This window comes from Alnus glutinosa, chromosome 11 (assembly GCF_958979055.1).
Source record: "Alnus glutinosa chromosome 11, dhAlnGlut1.1, whole genome shotgun sequence".
NCBI classification, from domain to species: Eukaryota; Viridiplantae; Streptophyta; class Magnoliopsida; order Fagales; family Betulaceae; genus Alnus; species Alnus glutinosa.
The window spans coordinates 18,429,206-18,448,843 of NC_084896.1; the positions used below are offsets into that span (position 1 = coordinate 18,429,206).

General features: G+C 36.3%; 2 protein-coding genes across 3 annotated transcripts; both read left to right on the forward strand.

Moving 5' to 3' along the window:
• The first annotated feature begins 875 nt into the window (after positions 1-875).
• Positions 876-6,193, forward strand: LOC133882308 (serine/threonine-protein kinase PEPKR2-like). 2 transcript variants are annotated; one of them, XM_062321450.1, is made up of 5 exons: positions 876-1,108; positions 1,654-1,730; positions 1,828-2,770; positions 4,277-4,573; positions 5,413-6,193. In XM_062321450.1, the coding sequence occupies exons 3-5, from the start codon at positions 2,032-2,034 to the stop codon at positions 5,775-5,777; spliced, it is 1,401 nt and encodes a 466-aa protein (XP_062177434.1). In that variant the 5' UTR covers positions 876-1,108; positions 1,654-1,730; positions 1,828-2,031; the 3' UTR covers positions 5,778-6,193. The 2 variants fall into 2 exon arrangements, with proteins under 2 accessions (XP_062177434.1, XP_062177433.1); XM_062321449.1 differs by having other exon boundaries at positions 1,843-2,770.
• Positions 6,194-14,805: 8,612 nt separating this feature from the next.
• On the forward strand, positions 14,806-18,672 carry LOC133882633 (uncharacterized). Its single transcript, XM_062321840.1, has 3 exons — positions 14,806-15,520; positions 15,752-16,243; positions 18,188-18,672. Exons 1-3 carry the CDS (start codon positions 14,894-14,896, stop codon positions 18,590-18,592), a joined length of 1,524 nt encoding a protein of 507 aa, XP_062177824.1. The 5' UTR covers positions 14,806-14,893; the 3' UTR covers positions 18,593-18,672.
• The last annotated feature ends 966 nt before the right edge of the window (positions 18,673-19,638 follow it).

The following is a 19,638-nucleotide window of genomic DNA, read 5'->3' on the forward strand; positions in this document are numbered from 1 at the left end:
GAGAAATTGGGTGTTTCCTCAATTGATGGTTAAAATTAAGACCAACTAGGAGGTTCTGTTTTTATGTGAAGTAGTGTAAGATGGTTTGCTTTTAACCTATTTTTATCTAGGCTGATCAAGCTGCCAAAGGAACCAGCTGAGCTGTCGCAGCATCTCACCAATTCACATCGGTCGGTTTTCGACACGGTGAAATTGGCGTTTTTGGATCTGGTGTTGTTTTTGGAGGTCGGAGGTCATCTTTTACGGACAAAAACGCTCTCAAATTATTTATTCGAATTTAAAAGAATTCAGGCACAGACCACTTATAAGGCCCACATGACCACCGGATAAGTAGTTTGGCGTTGGTCAGATGAATCTCATAAATAGATTATAACAACCACCTGTCTGAATTCTTTCAAATTCAAACAAATAAAAGAATGATATAAATTTCCTACAAGCCGGTTTGTAAGAAATTTCTTCATACAACTTACATATAAGATTGACAAGCGTTCCTTGGCATGTGAGAAACACATGTTATTTTAATAGCATGTGCTTCTCACATGTTTTTTTAATAGTATTAATAAAAAAATATGTACTTCTTACATGTTTAAATGACACATGTCACTCTAATATGTGAGTTGTATGAAATTTCTTACAAATCGTTTTGTAGGAAATTTTTGTCCGAGAAGAAAAACTCAAATTTGATCTCTCTCTCTTACTTTTATTAAAAAATATAAGATGCCATGTCAATGTAAAAAAACCCTAAAAACACACTAAAATGAGCTCCATTATTCCTTCACAAATAATTTGAGCATTCCTTTTATGAGACGGAAGGTTGGTTCCTTGGTAGTTAAGTAGTAAAGACCAGCAGTCTCGCAGGTCATGCACTATACTGTGTTTGGACCCACGTGGTAGTTAATGGCGACGCGCGAGATCAACAGCGTCATTTATACCGACGGTTGTCCTTTTCACGTGAAACTTTCCTCTCTCTCCCTCTCTCTCTCTCTCACGCACACACACGCGCAAATTTGCAGCTTTCTCTTTCCATCAGAACCCTCCTTTTTAGCACAAGAGCTAGCCTCCAATCACCGCCTCATCTAATTTTGCTGTCTGTTTCTTCTTCATGAAGGTAAACGAACGCACCGATGTTTGTATTTGTTTCGTTTTCAGGGTTTCCTGGGACCTTGCTTTAATGTATCCCAATTTGTTTGTGGTCTTTCTGTTGCTTGAGATCACTCCCTGTTTGCTTGCTGAGAAAACGATGGAAAAATAAGAGAAAAGAGAAGAGCATTCATTTGGGATTCTTTTTTTTTTTTTTTTTTTTGGTTTTTAAGTTGATAAATTTACCTGAAGTACGCCATTCACAATTTACCTGACACTTGGTTAGTTTTGTATATCCTTTTCTTTCTCTCAAAAAAAGAAAAAGAAAGAAGAAGCTCTGTTTGGATCCCTAGAAAATAGCGGAAATTTTATGTTATTAGTTGGTGTTGGTGGAGACTTTAGTTTTTGTCAGGGGTCTCAAATTAATGAAAGATTAGTACTTTAAAAGTATGGTTTTCATTTTCTTTTTCTCTAAACTTATAGTAGCAAATGGGGCAATGGTGCATTTTTTTAAAATGTTGTGGTACTTTAACGGGTTTTATCTTCTCATACTGCCTTTATCAATCTCTGCAGATCGATGTCCGCAACATGGGAATCATCTTTCCAGATGGGGCTGAAGAAAAAGAACAAGCGGCTCCTGATGTTCAAAGGTCTAAACTTCGCTCTTGTTTGTGTTTGCGTACCATTATTATCATTTCAATTTCGGATTATTTGATTGGTGTTAATTATTTTTTTACTGATACCCAGTTCCTGGAATTGCAGAACTCAATACGAAAGCAGTCTATTGACATGGTTGTTTCTCCCTTAGTTTTAGTCAATTGTTAACTGATTATCCTTTGTATTCAAGGATGGCGAGGGAGATTTTGGTAGTTATGCGGTAAATGAATTTTTTTTTTCCCAGTTGCTCATGGAATTTACAATATTGTACTATTTTCTACCTTGATTTGTATCATGGAGGCACTTGGAAAGAAAAGGAAGGGATTGGAAATCTTACGGTTAAGTCATAACTCTCCAAAACCATTAACAACCATTTGGTCCCACCGGTCATTGGAAAATAACTCAAGGCACAAAAAGAAGTGTAAGGAAGGTGAACTTAGAGAAGTTCGTTCCAGTAAGAGTGTTTTTAAAGGAATTGTTACTGCCCCACCATGTGGGAGCATCTGTCCGAACCCACCGGGGAAGGGTCTTAAGAGAAAAATTGGGTGTATTGATGCCGCAACTCAAATGGGTAGGAAGAAGAAGATCGAACAGGATTATGATTTGGGTGTGATAATTGGGCAAGGGAAGTTTGGGTCAGTGAGGTTGTGCCGAAGTAAAGTGAGTGGAGAAGAGTTTGCGTGCAAGACATTGCGCAAGGTGGGGGAGCTTGCATATCAAGAGGTGGAGATAATGCAGCATCTTTCCGGTTATCCTGGTGTTGTAACACTGAAGGCGGTGTATGAAGATACAGAATCCTTTTATCTTGTGATGGAGTTCTGTGCTGGGGGACGGCTGCTTGACCAGATGGCTAGGGAAGGGCAGCTTTCAGAGTATCGAGCTGCTAACATACTCAAGCAACTGGTTTTGGTTATCAAGTATTGCCATGATATGGGTGTTGTTCACCGTGACATAAAGCCTGAGAACATTCTTCTTACAAATTCAGGACAGATGAAGCTTGCAGACTTTGGCTTAGCTGTGAGGGTGTCTAATGGTAATGATTATTCTATCAATGATGCTGATTTTCTATGCAATTTGGCACCATTTATATGCAATCTTCACTTGGTGGATAAAGTTGGGTTAGACACAATGAAATGAATGAAATAGTTAAGTTAAAAACAAGAATCAAATTACCATGATAAACAATGGTTTGAAACTTGTTGTAAGTTTACTCATTGAGGTTTTCCTTTTGATCAATATCTTAGCAGTTTAAGCTGGGATTACCAGCCTTTGCAGTCAGGTGCCATCTCTCCCGCTTTAGAAAGTTGAAATCTGGTGTTCAACCCTTTGTGACGAGTCGATATTTTAGGTTTGGGGAGAGCAATCTTGCATCCAATGTTTCCATTTGACAACACCACTAGGTTTTTAACCAACCTAACGAAGGGGCTCGGTTTCTATGTTGGTGGTTCAGCAGGCCAGTTTGGACTGGTTTTAAGCGCTAGTTTGCAGCTGAACTGGTATCTAAATCGTTGTGGTATAACTGAATTCATCTAGAGAGTCGATGCTATGGACTGCAGAACAGAATTAGTACACAGAAAGGCACTTGGAAATATAATATGGTTGGGTAGGCTATTATAGCTCAAATGAATTGCTTAACTCAGATAGAATTTGATTAATTCTAATATTAAACCAGATTCCTTGGTACTCGGTATATGATCACCGTAAAATTTTTCTTAAAATGTGAATGTTCTTCTAGAAGCATGTTTAATATGATTAAAAATGTTAGGCCTTAACTGCAAAATTTTATACCCTTTTAGGTTTCTATTCATTAACGTAATTTGCAGGTTCGGAGCCAGCCCCCCTAAGTTGGGGGGGCCAAATTGAAAAAAAAAGTTTTGGGGGGGCCAAAATTAGAAAAAATAATAAAATTTGGAGCAAAATTTTAATTTTTTTAAATTTTTTTAAATTTTTTTTTTTTTGGGAGAACCTTGGGGCTTGGGGGGGCCTATTGACACTCGAGGATGAGGTTTAATAAGAACTAACAATTTAAGATTAGAAAACTTTTGTGGGTCTGAATTGAAAGGGCACATAGGTTGTTTGATCTGCTAGTCTGCCAGTATATTTTAGTTATGCATAGGGTAAATGGTTGACTTTTTAATGTTGAAACATGGTAATGATTTTCATCTGTTAGTTATGTTTTACTGTTATTTCCTTTTTCTTTGCTCTGGAAAGAATTGTCTCCAACAATTGGATGAGTGTGTGTTTGTCGCATGTATTTGTATGTATGCTTTGCAACTAGTTTCCTTTTTCTTTCAAAATTATTTCCTGTTTGTATCTAAGCCTAGGCGCTATTGTCAACATTATGGTCTTCTCTATGATCCTCTTATCCTTTCTACCATCTAGTTCCTTGAACTCTAAATATACTTGTTATGGTTTGGCCTTTCGATTCCCATCATCTAGTCTTCTTGTAGCTCGCGTTCAATTCATGCTAGATTTGCATAAAATGAAACTATGACTTGCTAGATTTGCATAAAATGAACCTGTGGTATATCTTCTGCAGGTCAGAGCCTGGTAGGTGTTGTTGGAAGTCCTGCTTATGTTGCCCCAGAAGTCTTGGTTGGTGATTATTCAGAGAAGGTTGATATCTGGAGTGCTGGTGTCCTCCTTCACGCTCTTTTGCTTGGTGTGCTTCCATTTTCGGGTGATTCCGTAGAGGCAATATTTGAGTCTATTAAGAAGGTGAACCTTGACTTTGAGAGTGGAGTATGGGAATCAGTCTCTCCACCTGCCCGGAATCTGATTGCCCATATGCTGACTAGGGATGTGTCATCAAGGCTAACTGCTGACGAAGTACTAAGTAAGCTTCAAATGTTCTCTGTTTTTTCCTCTAAAGTAAATTAGGATATGCTTATAGGGGTCTCACTGACATTTTGAAGTATTAAGTTGTACCCAACAAAAGTGCATTTTTCAATCATCCAATCACAAAGTTAAAATTTTTACTTGCTTACTGTGGGCAAGAAGTCTCTGCTATCCTTCGTATTGGGCATTCCTGTAATCTTATGCAAGTATCTATTAATGTTTTAGTTCCATAAAATTTTATTAACCTTGAAAGAAAGTATGTTGTCTTTTGGGCTTTGGTTTAAAGTGATAAAAAGGCCGCATGTGGTTAGGTTAGGTCTTTAGGTTTAAATCTTGCCATTCGAAGAAGGAAGGAGGCGATGTTGGTTCACCGAGAGGGCAACCGAAGTCGAGTACTAAAGCGTCGATAGTTTTCATCAACATGACCAAGTGAGCAATCCAGGGTCACTGAGTTTTGCTTTATAACAAGACAGGGTTCTGCTTGGGGGGCCTGGTCCTATTATGAAAGTCTGGGAGAAGCCAAATGGAGCCTGATTTTATAGTATGGTATATTTACAGCTTTTCAATTATTTGATATTCCGGCTGTAACAACCTGTTTGAGATCACTTTGACTGCTCCAATTCCTGTCTCACAACATATAATGCAATCAGTGAGAAATTTAGAATCATTACCTTAAAACTATATGAGCAAAGTCCTAGAAGCAGTATTTGTTTTATGTATTGCCACATGCAATGGCTAATGGAGTAATTATTCCTAATATTTTGTACAATATATATTTATATCGCATATATTTCTTGCCATTTATGTGTTTTTGATCAAAATTTTGTAATTTTCCAGGACATCCATGGCTCTTGTTCTATACAGAACAAACATTGGAGAGACTAACATTCAAGCCAAAAACGAGAAACCGTGTTGGACTGACTTCTCACCAACTGACTGATATACATGATGTGGAGTCAGAGAGAAACAAGATAATTGGCAGCAACTTTCTCAGTGATGACTCTAGCCTAAGTTCATCATCTGATAGTTTGAGTAGGAGGTCAGAAGAGCAGGAGTGTGGATTGGTTGATGCTCTTGGAGTGGCAATTTCACGCGTTAGGATATCTGAACCAAAAAGAAGTAGGCTTTGCAGCCCCAGCAGCCCAATAAGACAAGAGTGTTCCTCTGAAATGAAGGTTAATAACCTCTGTACAGCGTTTTGAGTTGGGTGAATAGCCTGCCGATACAGCCACTGCTGGTGGATAAGGATCCACACCAATTGATTGCCTAAATTGCTAGCAATTTGGACAAGTAATTGTTGTGTATCACAATCCGCTGCCAGTACCGACAGTGGGGTTAACTTAAAATAACTAGAGCTTGACAAGGCAGAAAGAAGTCTAATAACCAGCAATCTTTGTCATTTGCTGTAGAAAGTATGGGTAACTACTGTATTTGCTAGTACTTTGTGGTTTCCATGTGTAATCTTACTTAGTTTAACCTGACAAAACAGATATGTGAATGTCTGCTTTGTAGATCTCTTATGTAAATAGAGCTCGTGTGTTATGGTGCTTTCCCTTAGCCATAGCCATGAATCAGGGGTTTGATGCATTTTAGTTGAATAACCCTAGTCAATCTGTAAGTCTTGCAGCTGTAGAATCTTTTTTTTTTTTTAAAATGATTTTTTAAATTTTTTTAATTTTCTTAGTAATTTTTGCCACTATTTGATGTACTGGGCAGCAAGTATAATTGGTTGGCTTAATTTTTATTTTGGGTTAAATATCTTTTTGCCTCGTGGGTTTTAATAACTTTATTTTTTCCTATCTCAGTTTCACTTTCGATCATAGGTGATACTTCACTTATGGGCCTATACCCAAATAGTACCTTCTTCTATCTGTTGTCAAGAAAACTATCAGAATTTTATGTCAAACCAATTAAAACTTGACACGTGTTATATATCTCATTAAAAAATGTAAATTTCAAAAATCAAGAAAAAAAATAATAATTAAAAAAACTTAATAAACAAAAAAGGGTGGCTCGAGCCACCATTGGGCCGGTCTAGGGGTGGCTTCAGCCACCCCCTACGGTTGGTCTGGTGGGCCGAAGCATTCCCAAAAGGCTAAAAAAGAAAAAAGACCAAAAGACCAAAAGAACCAAAAAAGGAGTTTAGCTCCTTTCGAGTGGCCAACCAGCCGTAGGTGATGCCCAAAACCACTCTCATGACTAATGGGGGTGGTTCATCAATGACAAAAAGGCAAAAAAAAAAAAAAAAAAAAAAAACACAAACTATCAAACAAACAAACAAAAAAAACAAAAACACAAAAACATAAAAACATAAAAAATGTAGGGGTTTGATCATTTGGGGGTGGCCGAGCCACTCACATGGGCCATAGGGGTGGTTTCGGCCACCCTCATTGGCCCAAAGGGGTGGCTATATATGTTCTAATTTTTTTCTTTATTTTTAAACTTTTTTTTTTCTTTTTTTTCTTTTTTTTTTTAAATGTGGTATATGACACGTGTCAAGTTTTGATTGGTTTGAAGTGAAATTTTGTTAGTTTTCTTGATGGTAGATGAACATAGGTATTATTTGGGTATATACTCATAAGCGAGGTATCACCTGTGACCAAAAGTGAAATCGATGTGAAAAACAAATAAAGTTGTTAAAACCTAGGGGCAAAAAAGTAGTTAACCCTTTTATTTTTATAGTTAAATTACATTTTACCCCTATGAAGTATTTACCTATTTGCGTTTTGGCGTCCAATGTTTAAAAATCGACGATGGAACCCCCTATCTCAAGTTGGCAAACAAATACCATATGTCCATGTTGTCCGTCACTTTGGACAGAAATCAAGTCGCGTGCATGGCATGTGATTTTTTTTTTAATAAATTTTAAAAATTGATGTAAGTCCACATCACCAGCCTTAAAAAATCGATATGTGTCCCTTGCCTAATTAAAAATTAAAAAAAAATAAAAGTAAGAAAAACTTTAAAACATTAAAAAAAAAAAAAAAAAAATTGAAAATCAAAAAGTAAAAAGAGTGGCTCAACCCACCCCTTTGGGCAAATTGGAGATGGCCGGCCATCCTCATTTTGGCCAAGGAATGTCTGGGCGTGGTTCAGTCACCCCCGTTTTGGCCTGGGGTTCGGCCACCCCCACAAGGCCAAAAGAAAAAGAAAAAATCGTTTGGGGTTTGGCCCTTGAAAGTGGCCGAAGCCAACCCTAGAGCAAATGGAGGTGGCCGAGCTACCACCAGGGCCATAGGGGTGGTTCGGGCACCCCCATTTTGCCCAAAGGAGAGGCTCGAGCCTTTTTTTTTTTTACATAGACGGATGATATTTTTTGCCAATGTGAGATAGATTGGGAGGGCCTATGTTCGATTTTTGAATATTGGACACCAAAACAAAAATGAGTGGATGCTTCAGGGGGTAAAATGTAATTTCTCAATTTTTATAAGTACATTAGAAACGAACTATGGACAAAAAAAAAAAAAAAAAAAAAAACTAAATACAAGCAGATCAACAGAAAAAACCCAAAATAAATAGATTACTTCATCTCTTCCTTGTATGCAGGTAAATTCCGAAGATCCTGACACTAACCTTGTGATGCCACCTTCGCAGCATGCCATGCAGACTTGCTCCAAGGACAACATCTTCAAGCCCAAGTCCCTCCCCAATAGTCTCATCCGCTATCCTCTTCGTAAAGCACTCACTGCCACCACTGGCTCAGCAGATGTGAAACCAACCTCTTACTCTACAACTTCCAAGCACTCGACATTGCGTGATGCCATGAAACTTGAATTTGATGCCCTTCTTTGCAACGACACTTGGACTCTTATTCCTCCCAACTCTGACATGAACATTGTTGGTTGCAAGTAGGTATTCCGCCTCAAACGCAGAGCTGATGGCTCCATTGATCGACACAAAGCCCGTTTTGTAGCAAAAGGTTTCCACCAACAACCCGATGTCAACTTTGGTGAAACCTTCAGCCTAGTTGTCTAACCTACTACCATTCGCCTGGTTCTCTCACTTGCCATCTCTGCCGGCTGGCCCATCCACCAGATTGATGTCCAGAAAGCCTTCTTACATGGATGGCTCTTCGAAGATGTTTACATGATTCAGCCTCCCGACTTCATTCATCCCTAGTTTCCTAATCATATCTACAAGCTCCATAAAGTGCTCTATGGCTTAAAACAAGCCCCTCGTGCTTAGTTCTCTCATCTTAGTGATCGCCTCCTAGAACTTGGATTCGTCAACTCTCGTTCTGACCCCTCATTGTTTAATCGTTGCACACCTCAAGAGACTACTTTTGTCCTCATCTATGTTGATGACATCCTTATCACAAGTTCCCTTCCTCAAGGCACTACCACTCTGCTACATTCCCTCCACGCTGAAGCAATCAAGGACTTAGGCCCCCTTCACTACTTCCTTGGTATGGAAGGCACCACCACTCCATATGGACTTTTTCTATCATAACAACACTACATTCTTGATCTTTTTCAAAACAGCAACATGTCCGAAGCCAAACCAGTCAAGATTCCTATGTCTACAACACATGCTCTCTCACTACTCTTTGACGACCCTCTCATAGATCCCTTCCCTACCACAACCTTATTGGCGCCCTGCAATATTTGTCACTCACCCATCCTGATATCTCACCCGCTATCAACAAAGTCTCTCGATTCATGCATCAACCCACTTCCTTACACATGCAAGAAGTCAAACGTATCCTATGATACCTTAAAGCCACTATCTCTTATGGCCTACTCCTTCGTCGGTCCTCATCCCACACCCTCGAAGCCTACTCAGATGCTTACTGAGTAGGCTGCCCCGATGATAGAAAATCTACTGGTGGCTTTTGTGTTTTTCTGGGCCCAAATATTATTTCTTGGTCCTCCCGCAAACAACGGACAGTTGCTCGCTCCAGCACTGAATCCGAATACCGCACCTTTGCTACCACTGCCGTTGAACTCGTTTGGCTCCAATCCATGCTGCGCGACCTTGGTTTTTACCTCTCCTCCCCACCTACCCTATGGTGTGACAACATTGGGGCAACCTACCTCTCTGCAAATTCCGTTTTCCATGCTCGTACCAAACATATCGAAATTGATTTTCACTTCGTTCATGACAAAGTCGCCTTTAAAACCTTGGCTGTCTGATCTTCAGCAAAGATAACCTAGGTCGACATTTTTACCAAACCCACTGCCTCACCATACTTTTTCCTCATGTGCACCAAGATCAACGTCGCATCCCCTATGTCTCGCTTGTGGGGGTGTAATGAATTATCTACGGAGACACACAACTCTACAAGGAAACATTCTATACAAGACACAATGGCTAGCACAAAATCAGCAAATCAATCAAACCAACGGCAAAATCATCTACACAAGGAAACCAACGGCTAGCACCACTAAATCTGAAATCACAATCAATTATGTATTTCTTTGTATTTTCTTCACTTTTGTAATATGTCAAATACTTGCATATATAAATTGAAACCATCGATGAATGAAAATTCAGGCAATCCAATTCAATCATATTCTCACCTTTCTATAAGCCAAAAATAATAACATAATAGCATCATGAACGTATAGCTAAGGGAATCATCAGTCAAGGTTACATATGATGTCGCATCATATTTCTTTGAAGCCTGAATGGATATGTATTAAAGTGCCCGTAATATATACTAGAGCTAACTAGAAAGGGGTAAGAATGAAGATTTTACTTTTCATCTTATGATTCAATTTAGGGTGAATGTTTTTAGCAGAATATATAAAAACTTTGACTACCTAAAAAAAAAAAAAGAAAGAAAGGAAAGAACAAAATTATCATGCAAACCATACTTGTTTTACTAATTATTGCCATAATGCCTCTTTTGGAGAACAAGGTGTGTTTTGAATAACTAAAGTTGTTATAGGTATTCATCTCAAAAGAATCTTAAAAAGATTTAAGAAAAAGTTTACATACTCCTCCTAAACTGAGTAATTTTAGGAATACATTAAGTGTCCATAAAAAAAATGAGATCGCTTTTAAAATCACCATTTGATCAAAATCATCATTTGATCAATCACACGTTCAATGGTGATTTTAAAAGCTACATAATTTTTTTATGGACACTTGATGAACACTTAATGTACTCCTAAAATTACTCTCATAAACTACTATTTAATTGACAATGTCTATCTTAAACTTTCAATTGGGACAATGTCCCCTTAAGCTACAAACAAATGTCACTATTTTCTCAATAACAAAAATACCCTTAAAAAATATAAGAATTCAAAAAAGAAAAAAAAAAAAAGAAAAAAAGAAAAAAAAAATGAGAACTTCGCTTATAATCCCTGATCTTTTATTACTTTCGAAAAAAGGTACACAAACTTTAAGAAGTGTCAATTTAGGGTATTTATTTTTTAATTTTTTTTTTTAAAAAAATTTAACCAGTCATTAGAATTTTTTGTTAAATTCTATCAAAATTTTCAAATTTCTTGCTAAATAAAAAAAAGAAAGTAAATTAAAGAATACAAGGATGTGAGAAAATTCTTCAATTAAAGCAAACACATGGCATTTCACAATCATGCACTAATCTAATCAATTTTTTTTTTTTTTTTAATAAAAAAAAGTTTTTCTCCTTTTTATTTTGTCCTCTTTCCTGAACTCCCAAAAGCAATTCCTTTTCTTCTTCGAGCAAATTACTTGCAATGGAAAACTTTTCAATCACGCAGTCCACAGTACTGCATGCATGGACTGATGGACGAGTATATGGACCATCTAACCGTCTAACACTTTACGCAGCAGCTTCGGCTTTCCCGCCGGAGGGGTGCTACACATGCACCCCTCACCCATCCTTCATCCTCCATTTACAATAAAAAAATTGATTTTAAGCAAAAAGGTATCATAGACATCAGAGACGCCTTTTGCTTAAAATCAATTTTTTTAAGCAAAAGAGGTGGACAAAGGAGGTATGAGGGGAGGATTTTTAGCATTCCCCTTCCCGCCGTAACATCTGAGGCCCTTGTATTTTAATTCTTTATTTAAAAAAAAAAACCCGGAGGTCCTTGAGGCAGAAATTAAATCACTGTATATTTATTCATCAAAATGGAATAGAATCCTCCTATTTTCAAGTGAAATAATGGAGAAGAATCATTAATTTTATTGTCCGAATAAACTTTAAAATTTTAAATGACGTGGATGATATCATGTACACCGTGATGCAACAAAAGAAAGTTTCACGGTAAAATAGTTTCTCTGATCAGGATTCGCGCAAAATAGGGTTTGGGTTATAATTTAAAATGGCACTTTATATTTTTGTTCGCTATGCATCCATCCATCTACCTTTGTGTTGTGTCGTTTATCGATTTCCTTTTTGACCACTGTTGCTATTTACTGATTGTGTTTTTACTTTGAATAAGAATTTTCTTGTCTTTAGATATATATGCTCCTATAGGCGATTTATGAGATGAAGGTTAATCAAGTATGATGGGTTATCTCTTACGGCCGGTTTAAATAATTTTTTTTAGGATATTTGACTACTCTTGTCTTAGATTTAGTCTGCTTATAACAAATCTGCTCTTTTAATTATTTTTTGTACATAGGTTAGCGGAAGATGAAAGTCATAGATAGAACTTTATTGTAAGAATTTTGTTTGTATCTATGACTATGTAAACTCATAGTATGTGATTATGATTTTGTAAAGCTTTATGCTTTGTGATGTAAGAGTTTTATGCTCGTAATCTTTGATCAATGAAATACTCTAATCTTTTGTTAAAAAAAAATAAAAAAATTGGCACCTTATATGGAGGCTTTCAAGGTGCATGGAACATTATGCACACTATTTCAAGTGAAATAGAGAAAGGAGTTATTTAATAGTTAATATTCTATTTTATTATATTTAATTGTGTAAATAATGCAATATGGTGAGACTTAAATCTAAGGAATGAAGTATTTTATTTGGCAATATTATGTCAGTATTAAACCTTGAAATGTTTAATGGACTCATTTAATCAACTTCTTATTCTTTATATTTTCTCCATTGTTTACTACTTCCATTTTCTCGTACTATTTTTCATTCTTCTGTCCATCTCCCGACCAACTCTATCTTCTTCATTTTTTCTTCTTTTTTATTTATTTATTTATTTATTTATTTATTTTTATAATTTTTTTTTAAAAAGTTTACCATTAAATCTGTCTTACCAATCTAATGATAAATTTAAAAAAGAGTTGATCAAAAGATAGACAAAATTTAAAAAAATAGCACGAAGGTCTCTTTTCTTAAACACCCATGCACCTCACTCCTCGGGAGAAAGGGAAAGGAAAAAAATATTTTCTTTAAAAAAATCTCATTTATGTTCTCATCAAACTAAGTTATAACCACATGCAAGGCAACAACACAAAGGCAAGTCAGATACTCCACAGGCACGGGATATTAAATTACTGCATGTCGCAAAAGTTTAAGGAGAATTTAATTATTTATGTTTCGTTTGATTTGGCATAAAATATTTTTTGTATTTTTTGGTGTTTGACGCGATCTAAAATAATACTTAAACCGAAAATATTTTCAGTTTGACCAAAAAAACGTTTTTAATTTCAAAAAATGATTTACATTTTTAAATTTTGTAAACCATTTTCCGAGTTAAGTTTCTTATTCTCAAACCGCTGGACCATCGTTGGACCTCCACCAAGACAAACCCGAGTCACCACCAAACCACCTCTGATCATCATCAAGCCACCCCCGAGCTATCGCTGGATTATCGCCAAACCATCACCGAGCCACGCCTGGACAACTACTAAGCCACCCTGGACCATTATCGAGCCACCCCTAAACCACCTCCAAACTACCACCAAGACACTCTTAGACCACTACTGAGCCACTCCAAACAATTGCCGAACCACCACCAAGTCAACCCCGGACCATCACTGAGCCACCACCGGATCACTACTGAGCCACCCTGGACCATCATCGAGACACCCCCGGATCATCGCCGAGCCACCCCTAGACCACAACCGAACCACCCTAGACCATCACCGAGGCACCCCCAGACTACTGTCAAGCCACCCTCAGACCATCTTTGTGCCCCTCTAGACCACTGCTGAGCCCTCGGATCAGCACCGAGCTACCCCCAAACTACCATCAAACCACCTCTGGACCACCATCAAGCAATTAGTTGATATTAATATTTTTAATTTGTGAATAAAAATTGATTTTTATAGGTTAATATGATTAAATGAAAATATAAAAATATATGTGATTTTCCGTACATGCCAAACACCGAAAATGTTATATGTGGAAAACACTTTCCTGAAAAATGATTTTCCTGAAAATATTTTACGACTGAAAACATTTTACTTCGAAACAAACAAATCATTAATTTAGAGTAATGTAATTTACTAAATTAGTAAACAACTATTATACAATTTGATGACGTAGCAGTGAAAATTAGTCATTGGATCAGTAAGTGTAAAGAAAAAAAAAATGGTTGATTTTTACTGCCACATCATCCAAGTTGTACATGGGTCTACTACATAGCATTAATCTTTAATTTATATTTTAACACTTCTCCTCACATATGGGCTCAAACTTTAACTTAATAAGTGAAGCCCAACACGTACGTGAAATATTTAATTGATATGGAAGGTGAATGATGGAGATAAGGTTTGAACAAACGAATCAAAATTGCCTACAATTATTTGCCCGAATTTGAGAGAATTCGAACGGACGATTGGGAGAGACCAATACTTATGGGACCCACCTAACAAGATAAGTTGTTGGGTATCCCAATTTTTATTGAGAAATGCTAGACCTCTTTCTATTGTCCTTTTGGAGTTTTTCTATGTTGACATGACACCATTTTTTTTTTTTTTTAATAAAAACAGGGGAGATAAATCAAGCTGTAGTTTTTTATTATTATTATTATTTATTAAAAACAGGATGCCATGTCAGCATAGAAGGACTCCAGAAAGACACTAGAAGGAGTTCTAGTATTTCTCATTTTTATTTGGTCAGATGGGTTCTATCAGTGGTCTCTTACAATTATTTATCAAAATTCTTTCAGATTCGAACAAATAATTGTAGATGATTTTAATTTTAAATGTAGAACCTTGGTTTTAAATATTTTTATATCATATTAAATTATTACTAATTTCAAAAGCTTAAATTAATATAAACGGTAAATTTAATCATTTAATTTAGGCCGTTAATCCTAAATATATCGACTCTCTCTCCCTCTCTCTCCCTCTATATATATATATATATATATAAGAGAGAGAGAGAGATTCAATCAAAGCCATTAAGCCAACGAGCCCACCTTCACGTACGTGAATCAACACCATTCATTTTCCCATTCTTACAGCCATGACCAAAGCGCCTCCTGTAGTAGACAGAACCAGCAGCCCCATCTCCGACAAAGCTCACCGTCTGAAACACCACCACCAACGCACCCTCTCACCATTTTCTTTCTACTTCCCGAAACTATCCATCTACATCCTATCCACCTCTGTCATTCTCTTCATTCTCTTCCATATCCAATACTCCCTCCAAATCCCACCCTCTTCCCCTTCTCCCTCATGGTCTCTCATGCACCAATGGCAGAGAGTCATCAACACCACCGCCGACTGCAACAACTACAACAACGACCTCATGAAATCCATGGCAGACCAGCTCCGCCACTCGGTAACGTTTCTCCCACTCAAAGATTTACGTTACACACAAACTGCTCTTCAGGGCCACACGTGGTTCATGAGCTCCATGTATGATTCCCACGAAGAAGGTGAGGTGCAATACCAGCAATTCCCTTCGGAATCCTCACAGGGAAGGCTTCTCTGCATCAAAGGGCGTGACAAGCACGACGGGTCCCGGAACTCGTACGCGCTGGCGTGGCCGGAAACTTTACCGTTCAACGCCACCTTTATGAAGGGCCTAACCTTTGTGTCCTACAACCACTACAATTATGATAACATATGGCATGGTTTGTCCGCTATGGTACGTACGTTATATCGTTACTTATTTTAAAAAGCTTAAAATTTATAAAAAAAATAGTTTATCTAATTATTTAATTTATATTTTATAATGCTCTCTTTTATATATAGGCTCAAATAAGGTACAATACTATTTGAACGAGTAACGTTAAATATCACCTTATGTTTTCATTGTATGATTTTAAAATGAATGTAACTTTTAAAATTACTATTTAATCAAAATTGTTTAATTCAGTTGCCCTTCGTGGCCTGGCACAAGAAGAACGGGTGTCCGATGCCAGCAAGGTGGGTTTTGTACCACTGGGGTGAGCTCAGGCTGAAGATGGGGGTGTGGCTGACGACTTTAATGGAGGCCACGTTTGAAGGCCGGCCGCCGTACGTTGAAGGATTTGAAGGGGTTGTCGATGACGATCAGCCAGTTTGCTTTGAGAAGTCTGTGGTGATGAGACACAATGAGGGAGGGATGTCAAGGGAGAGGAGGATGGAGGCATACGATTTCATGAGGTGCAAGGCTAGGGTATATTGTAACGTGAGCTTGGAAGGTAGGGTTGCTGACGTCAATGGCCGGGGAGTTCCGGTGATCGGGATGACCATGTTTATGCGGACGGGGCCGAGATCGTTCAGGAATGAGACGGCAGTAATTGGGATCTTTGAGAGGGAGTGTGCTAAGGTTGACGGTTGCCGGTTGATGGTGGCTTACTCCAATAATCTCAGCTTCTGTGAGCAGGTTAGTGTATTCCTTTTTTTCCTTTTCTTATCATTCTGTTATTAATTAATTCCTTTGGAGTTTTTTGGTTGTTATATATACATATATTTAAGAACTTAATTCCTTTTGTTTTAACGAGCATAAAGATAAAGATATATATATATATCTTAATACATTTAAAATAGATAAGTGGAATCAGTGTCACTGCTACAGCACATAGAATCCCACTAAAAAGAGTGACACCTCAAAAGAAAAAGAAAAAGAAAAGAGGCTCTATACACATGCAGAGCAATCAGTAGTATCTAATCTGAAGATCTTTGCATGTGAAAGAATAATGGCTATGAGTGGTTTAATAGAAGTAATTATTCTTGAAATCTTGAATTGGTAATTTCCAGGATGGCCAAGGAGCTAGTCATGGAAAGTTTGGTGAGGGTACGTAGGAGTCCAGTCATCCCTTTTTACACAATCACATTAGTCTTTTTTAGCATCCTAATTAATGCCAAAACAAACGATTATATACAAAAGATTAGTAGAACTCTTTATAATCATTTTACACTTATTGCTGTGATATATTTTAAGTGATTGAATTGTTAATTTAAAATGTGTGTGAAGAGTAATATTACTCAATACAAAATTCTACAGTAGGCTAGATAGATAAATAGGTATAGATTTGATGTGAGTGTTAAATATGTATAAATAGGCTAGGGTGTTAAATCATCATTTATCTCAAAAGTCGAAACTAATGGAAGTGATGGATTTAATCAGTTAATTTATATTTTATTAATATTGGATTAGGATCATCTACAATTTTAAAGAAATTTTAGATTCTCAAATTACGTGAATTCGGTCATTTTTTACATCGAACAACATGAAAAATGCTACATATTAAAGATATGACATGTTATCGAGGCTAAAAAAAAAAAAAAAAAATTCCGAAAGGCTTTTTCTTCACTTTTGAATAGACGTTTTTTTTCACTAAACCAAAAGATAATTTTCTGCTCAAAGCTTTTATACGACATAAAGTGAAAGAAACTTATAAAAATATATTCAATTCTCATTATTAACATCTAACATTTTTAATATGTATCATTTTGCATGCCGTTCGATGCAAGAAACAACTTAAATTCACATAATTTGAGAATTTACAATTTTAAAGAAATTCTAGGGGATCCGGATCAATTAATACTCCACCTTAATAGGTGAGGTCCAACACGTAAGATATTTAATTGAAGTTGTAATTATGATGTAAATTGATGAAGATAAAGTTTGAACTCAATACCTCCACTTCAATACCATATTAGATCACCACTTATTCCAAAACTTAAGCGAGTAGGAATGAATGAATTTAATTTATATTCTAACATTCCACCTCATCTGTGGGCTGAAACTCCTATTTGATAAGGAATGCCCAACACGTAGAATAATATTGAATTGAAATTGGTGTGAATGACGGACATAAGATTTGAACTCATCATGACCTCTGTTTCTAATACCATGTTAAATCACCACTTATATATCCAAAAAAGCTTAAGCTAATAAAAAAAATTAATTTAATTATTTAGTTTATATTCTAACAAAGAAAACTTTAATTGTGATTAGTATTTTTTAAGTACAGTATAAATGTGACTAGCTAGCAAGGATGTTTCTTACTCCTAACAATCTTCTTTTTTGGTTTTTTTGTAATTTGCTTCGTTGTCAATTAGTGGATATCTGGTTGTATATATATGTATATATTCTTGTGATATCATCATTAATTAATCTAATTGTGTTTTATATATATATATATATATATATATATATATATATATATATATATATATATATATATATATATATATATATATATATATGTCTCACTCAATCCAATGTACTTCGATATCATATCAATATTTTTCCTCGATATTATGTAAGCTAATCTACACTGGCTCAATTGTGTTGCAATCCATTTATATATATTTTATTCAGGTGAAGGTGATGAGCTCGACAGATATTCTCGTATCCCCACACGGTGCCCAATTGACCAACATGTTCTTAATGGACAGAAACAGCAGTGTAATGGAGTTCTTCCCCAAAGGCTGGCTAAAGCTTGCCGGTGTCGGCCAGTATGTCTATCACTGGATAGCTAGCTGGTCGGGGATGAGGCATCAAGGAGCATGGCGAGATCCCAACGGGGATCATTGCTCGCACCCAGACGATGATCGTCGCTGCATGTCTGTTTTCAAGAGCGGCAAAATTGGGTACAACGAGACCTACTTTGGTGAGTGGGCTAGAAATGTTTTGAATGAGGTCAAGGCTAGAAAAGTGGACGAAACCTCAGAGAAGAACAATATTGCTAGTACTTCCATTTCTAGTAGGTGCACTTGTAGCTGAATTAATTGCATCTTAGCCTCGAGCACATATTTAATTCATTTTGTATACTTTTCTAATAATTTAAAGACTAAATTTCTCTAGATTAATTGTTTTACTTGAAGTCAGTTTCTTTAGCTTCTTTGTGTACAAGTAAACCATATACCAAGATAACCCTTTTTTAAAAAAATTAAAAAATAGTTCGCTTAATATCATGAACTTTCATCATTTTTGTAATTTCTTCCTTGAAGTTTAAAACTTTCAATTTAATGTATCAAATTTTTAAAAAATTTCAATTTTACCATTCCGTTAGAATTTTCTGTTAAATCGTAATGGAGGGGCCGGGTGAAAATTTTCCAAAATACCCTTAATTTATTTCTTTTTTAAAAAATAATAATTGTAATTTAAGGGTGTAATTTTGTAGATTTATAAAGTTTACAGGAGTATATAAGAGTCATTTTATCCTTTGATCCTTTGATTTACCTCAACCCTAACGGGAGAGGTGAGACTACAAAAAATTGAAAGTTTTTGAAATTGGGAGGGGAAGATTGCAAAAACGATAGAATTTCAAGGATAGAATTTCAAGGGGTTTAAGTGAAGTTTTCCCTAAAAAAAGATATATTCTTTAACAATTGTTTTTGGAAAAAGTTCTGTGTACTTTGCATTATCAAAGACATAATTGGTTTCTGTCAAACATAGAAAATGATATACAAGCATTTTCTTGCATCATACTCTCATTTGTGTGCACGTCATCCATACATACACATATATGTAAATATATCATGCCGTTGTGTGTGTATCTATGTATTTGTGTGTACATATATACTCTGCATTCGGTTTATGATACGATTAAATAGAGATGAACATACCATTGTAGTATGAAGCACTATATATTATAGGGAGATCATAGTAATTAAGGTTCCTTTATTTTTTGTTCTTCTGCACCAAAAAAAAAAAAAATCAAAATCGTAAAACAGCTCAACTTTAGCAAACCCAAAAACAACTCTATATACTACCACCACATGCTTCTTTCCATGCATTGTTCTTTTATTTTCATTTCTTCCTCAACC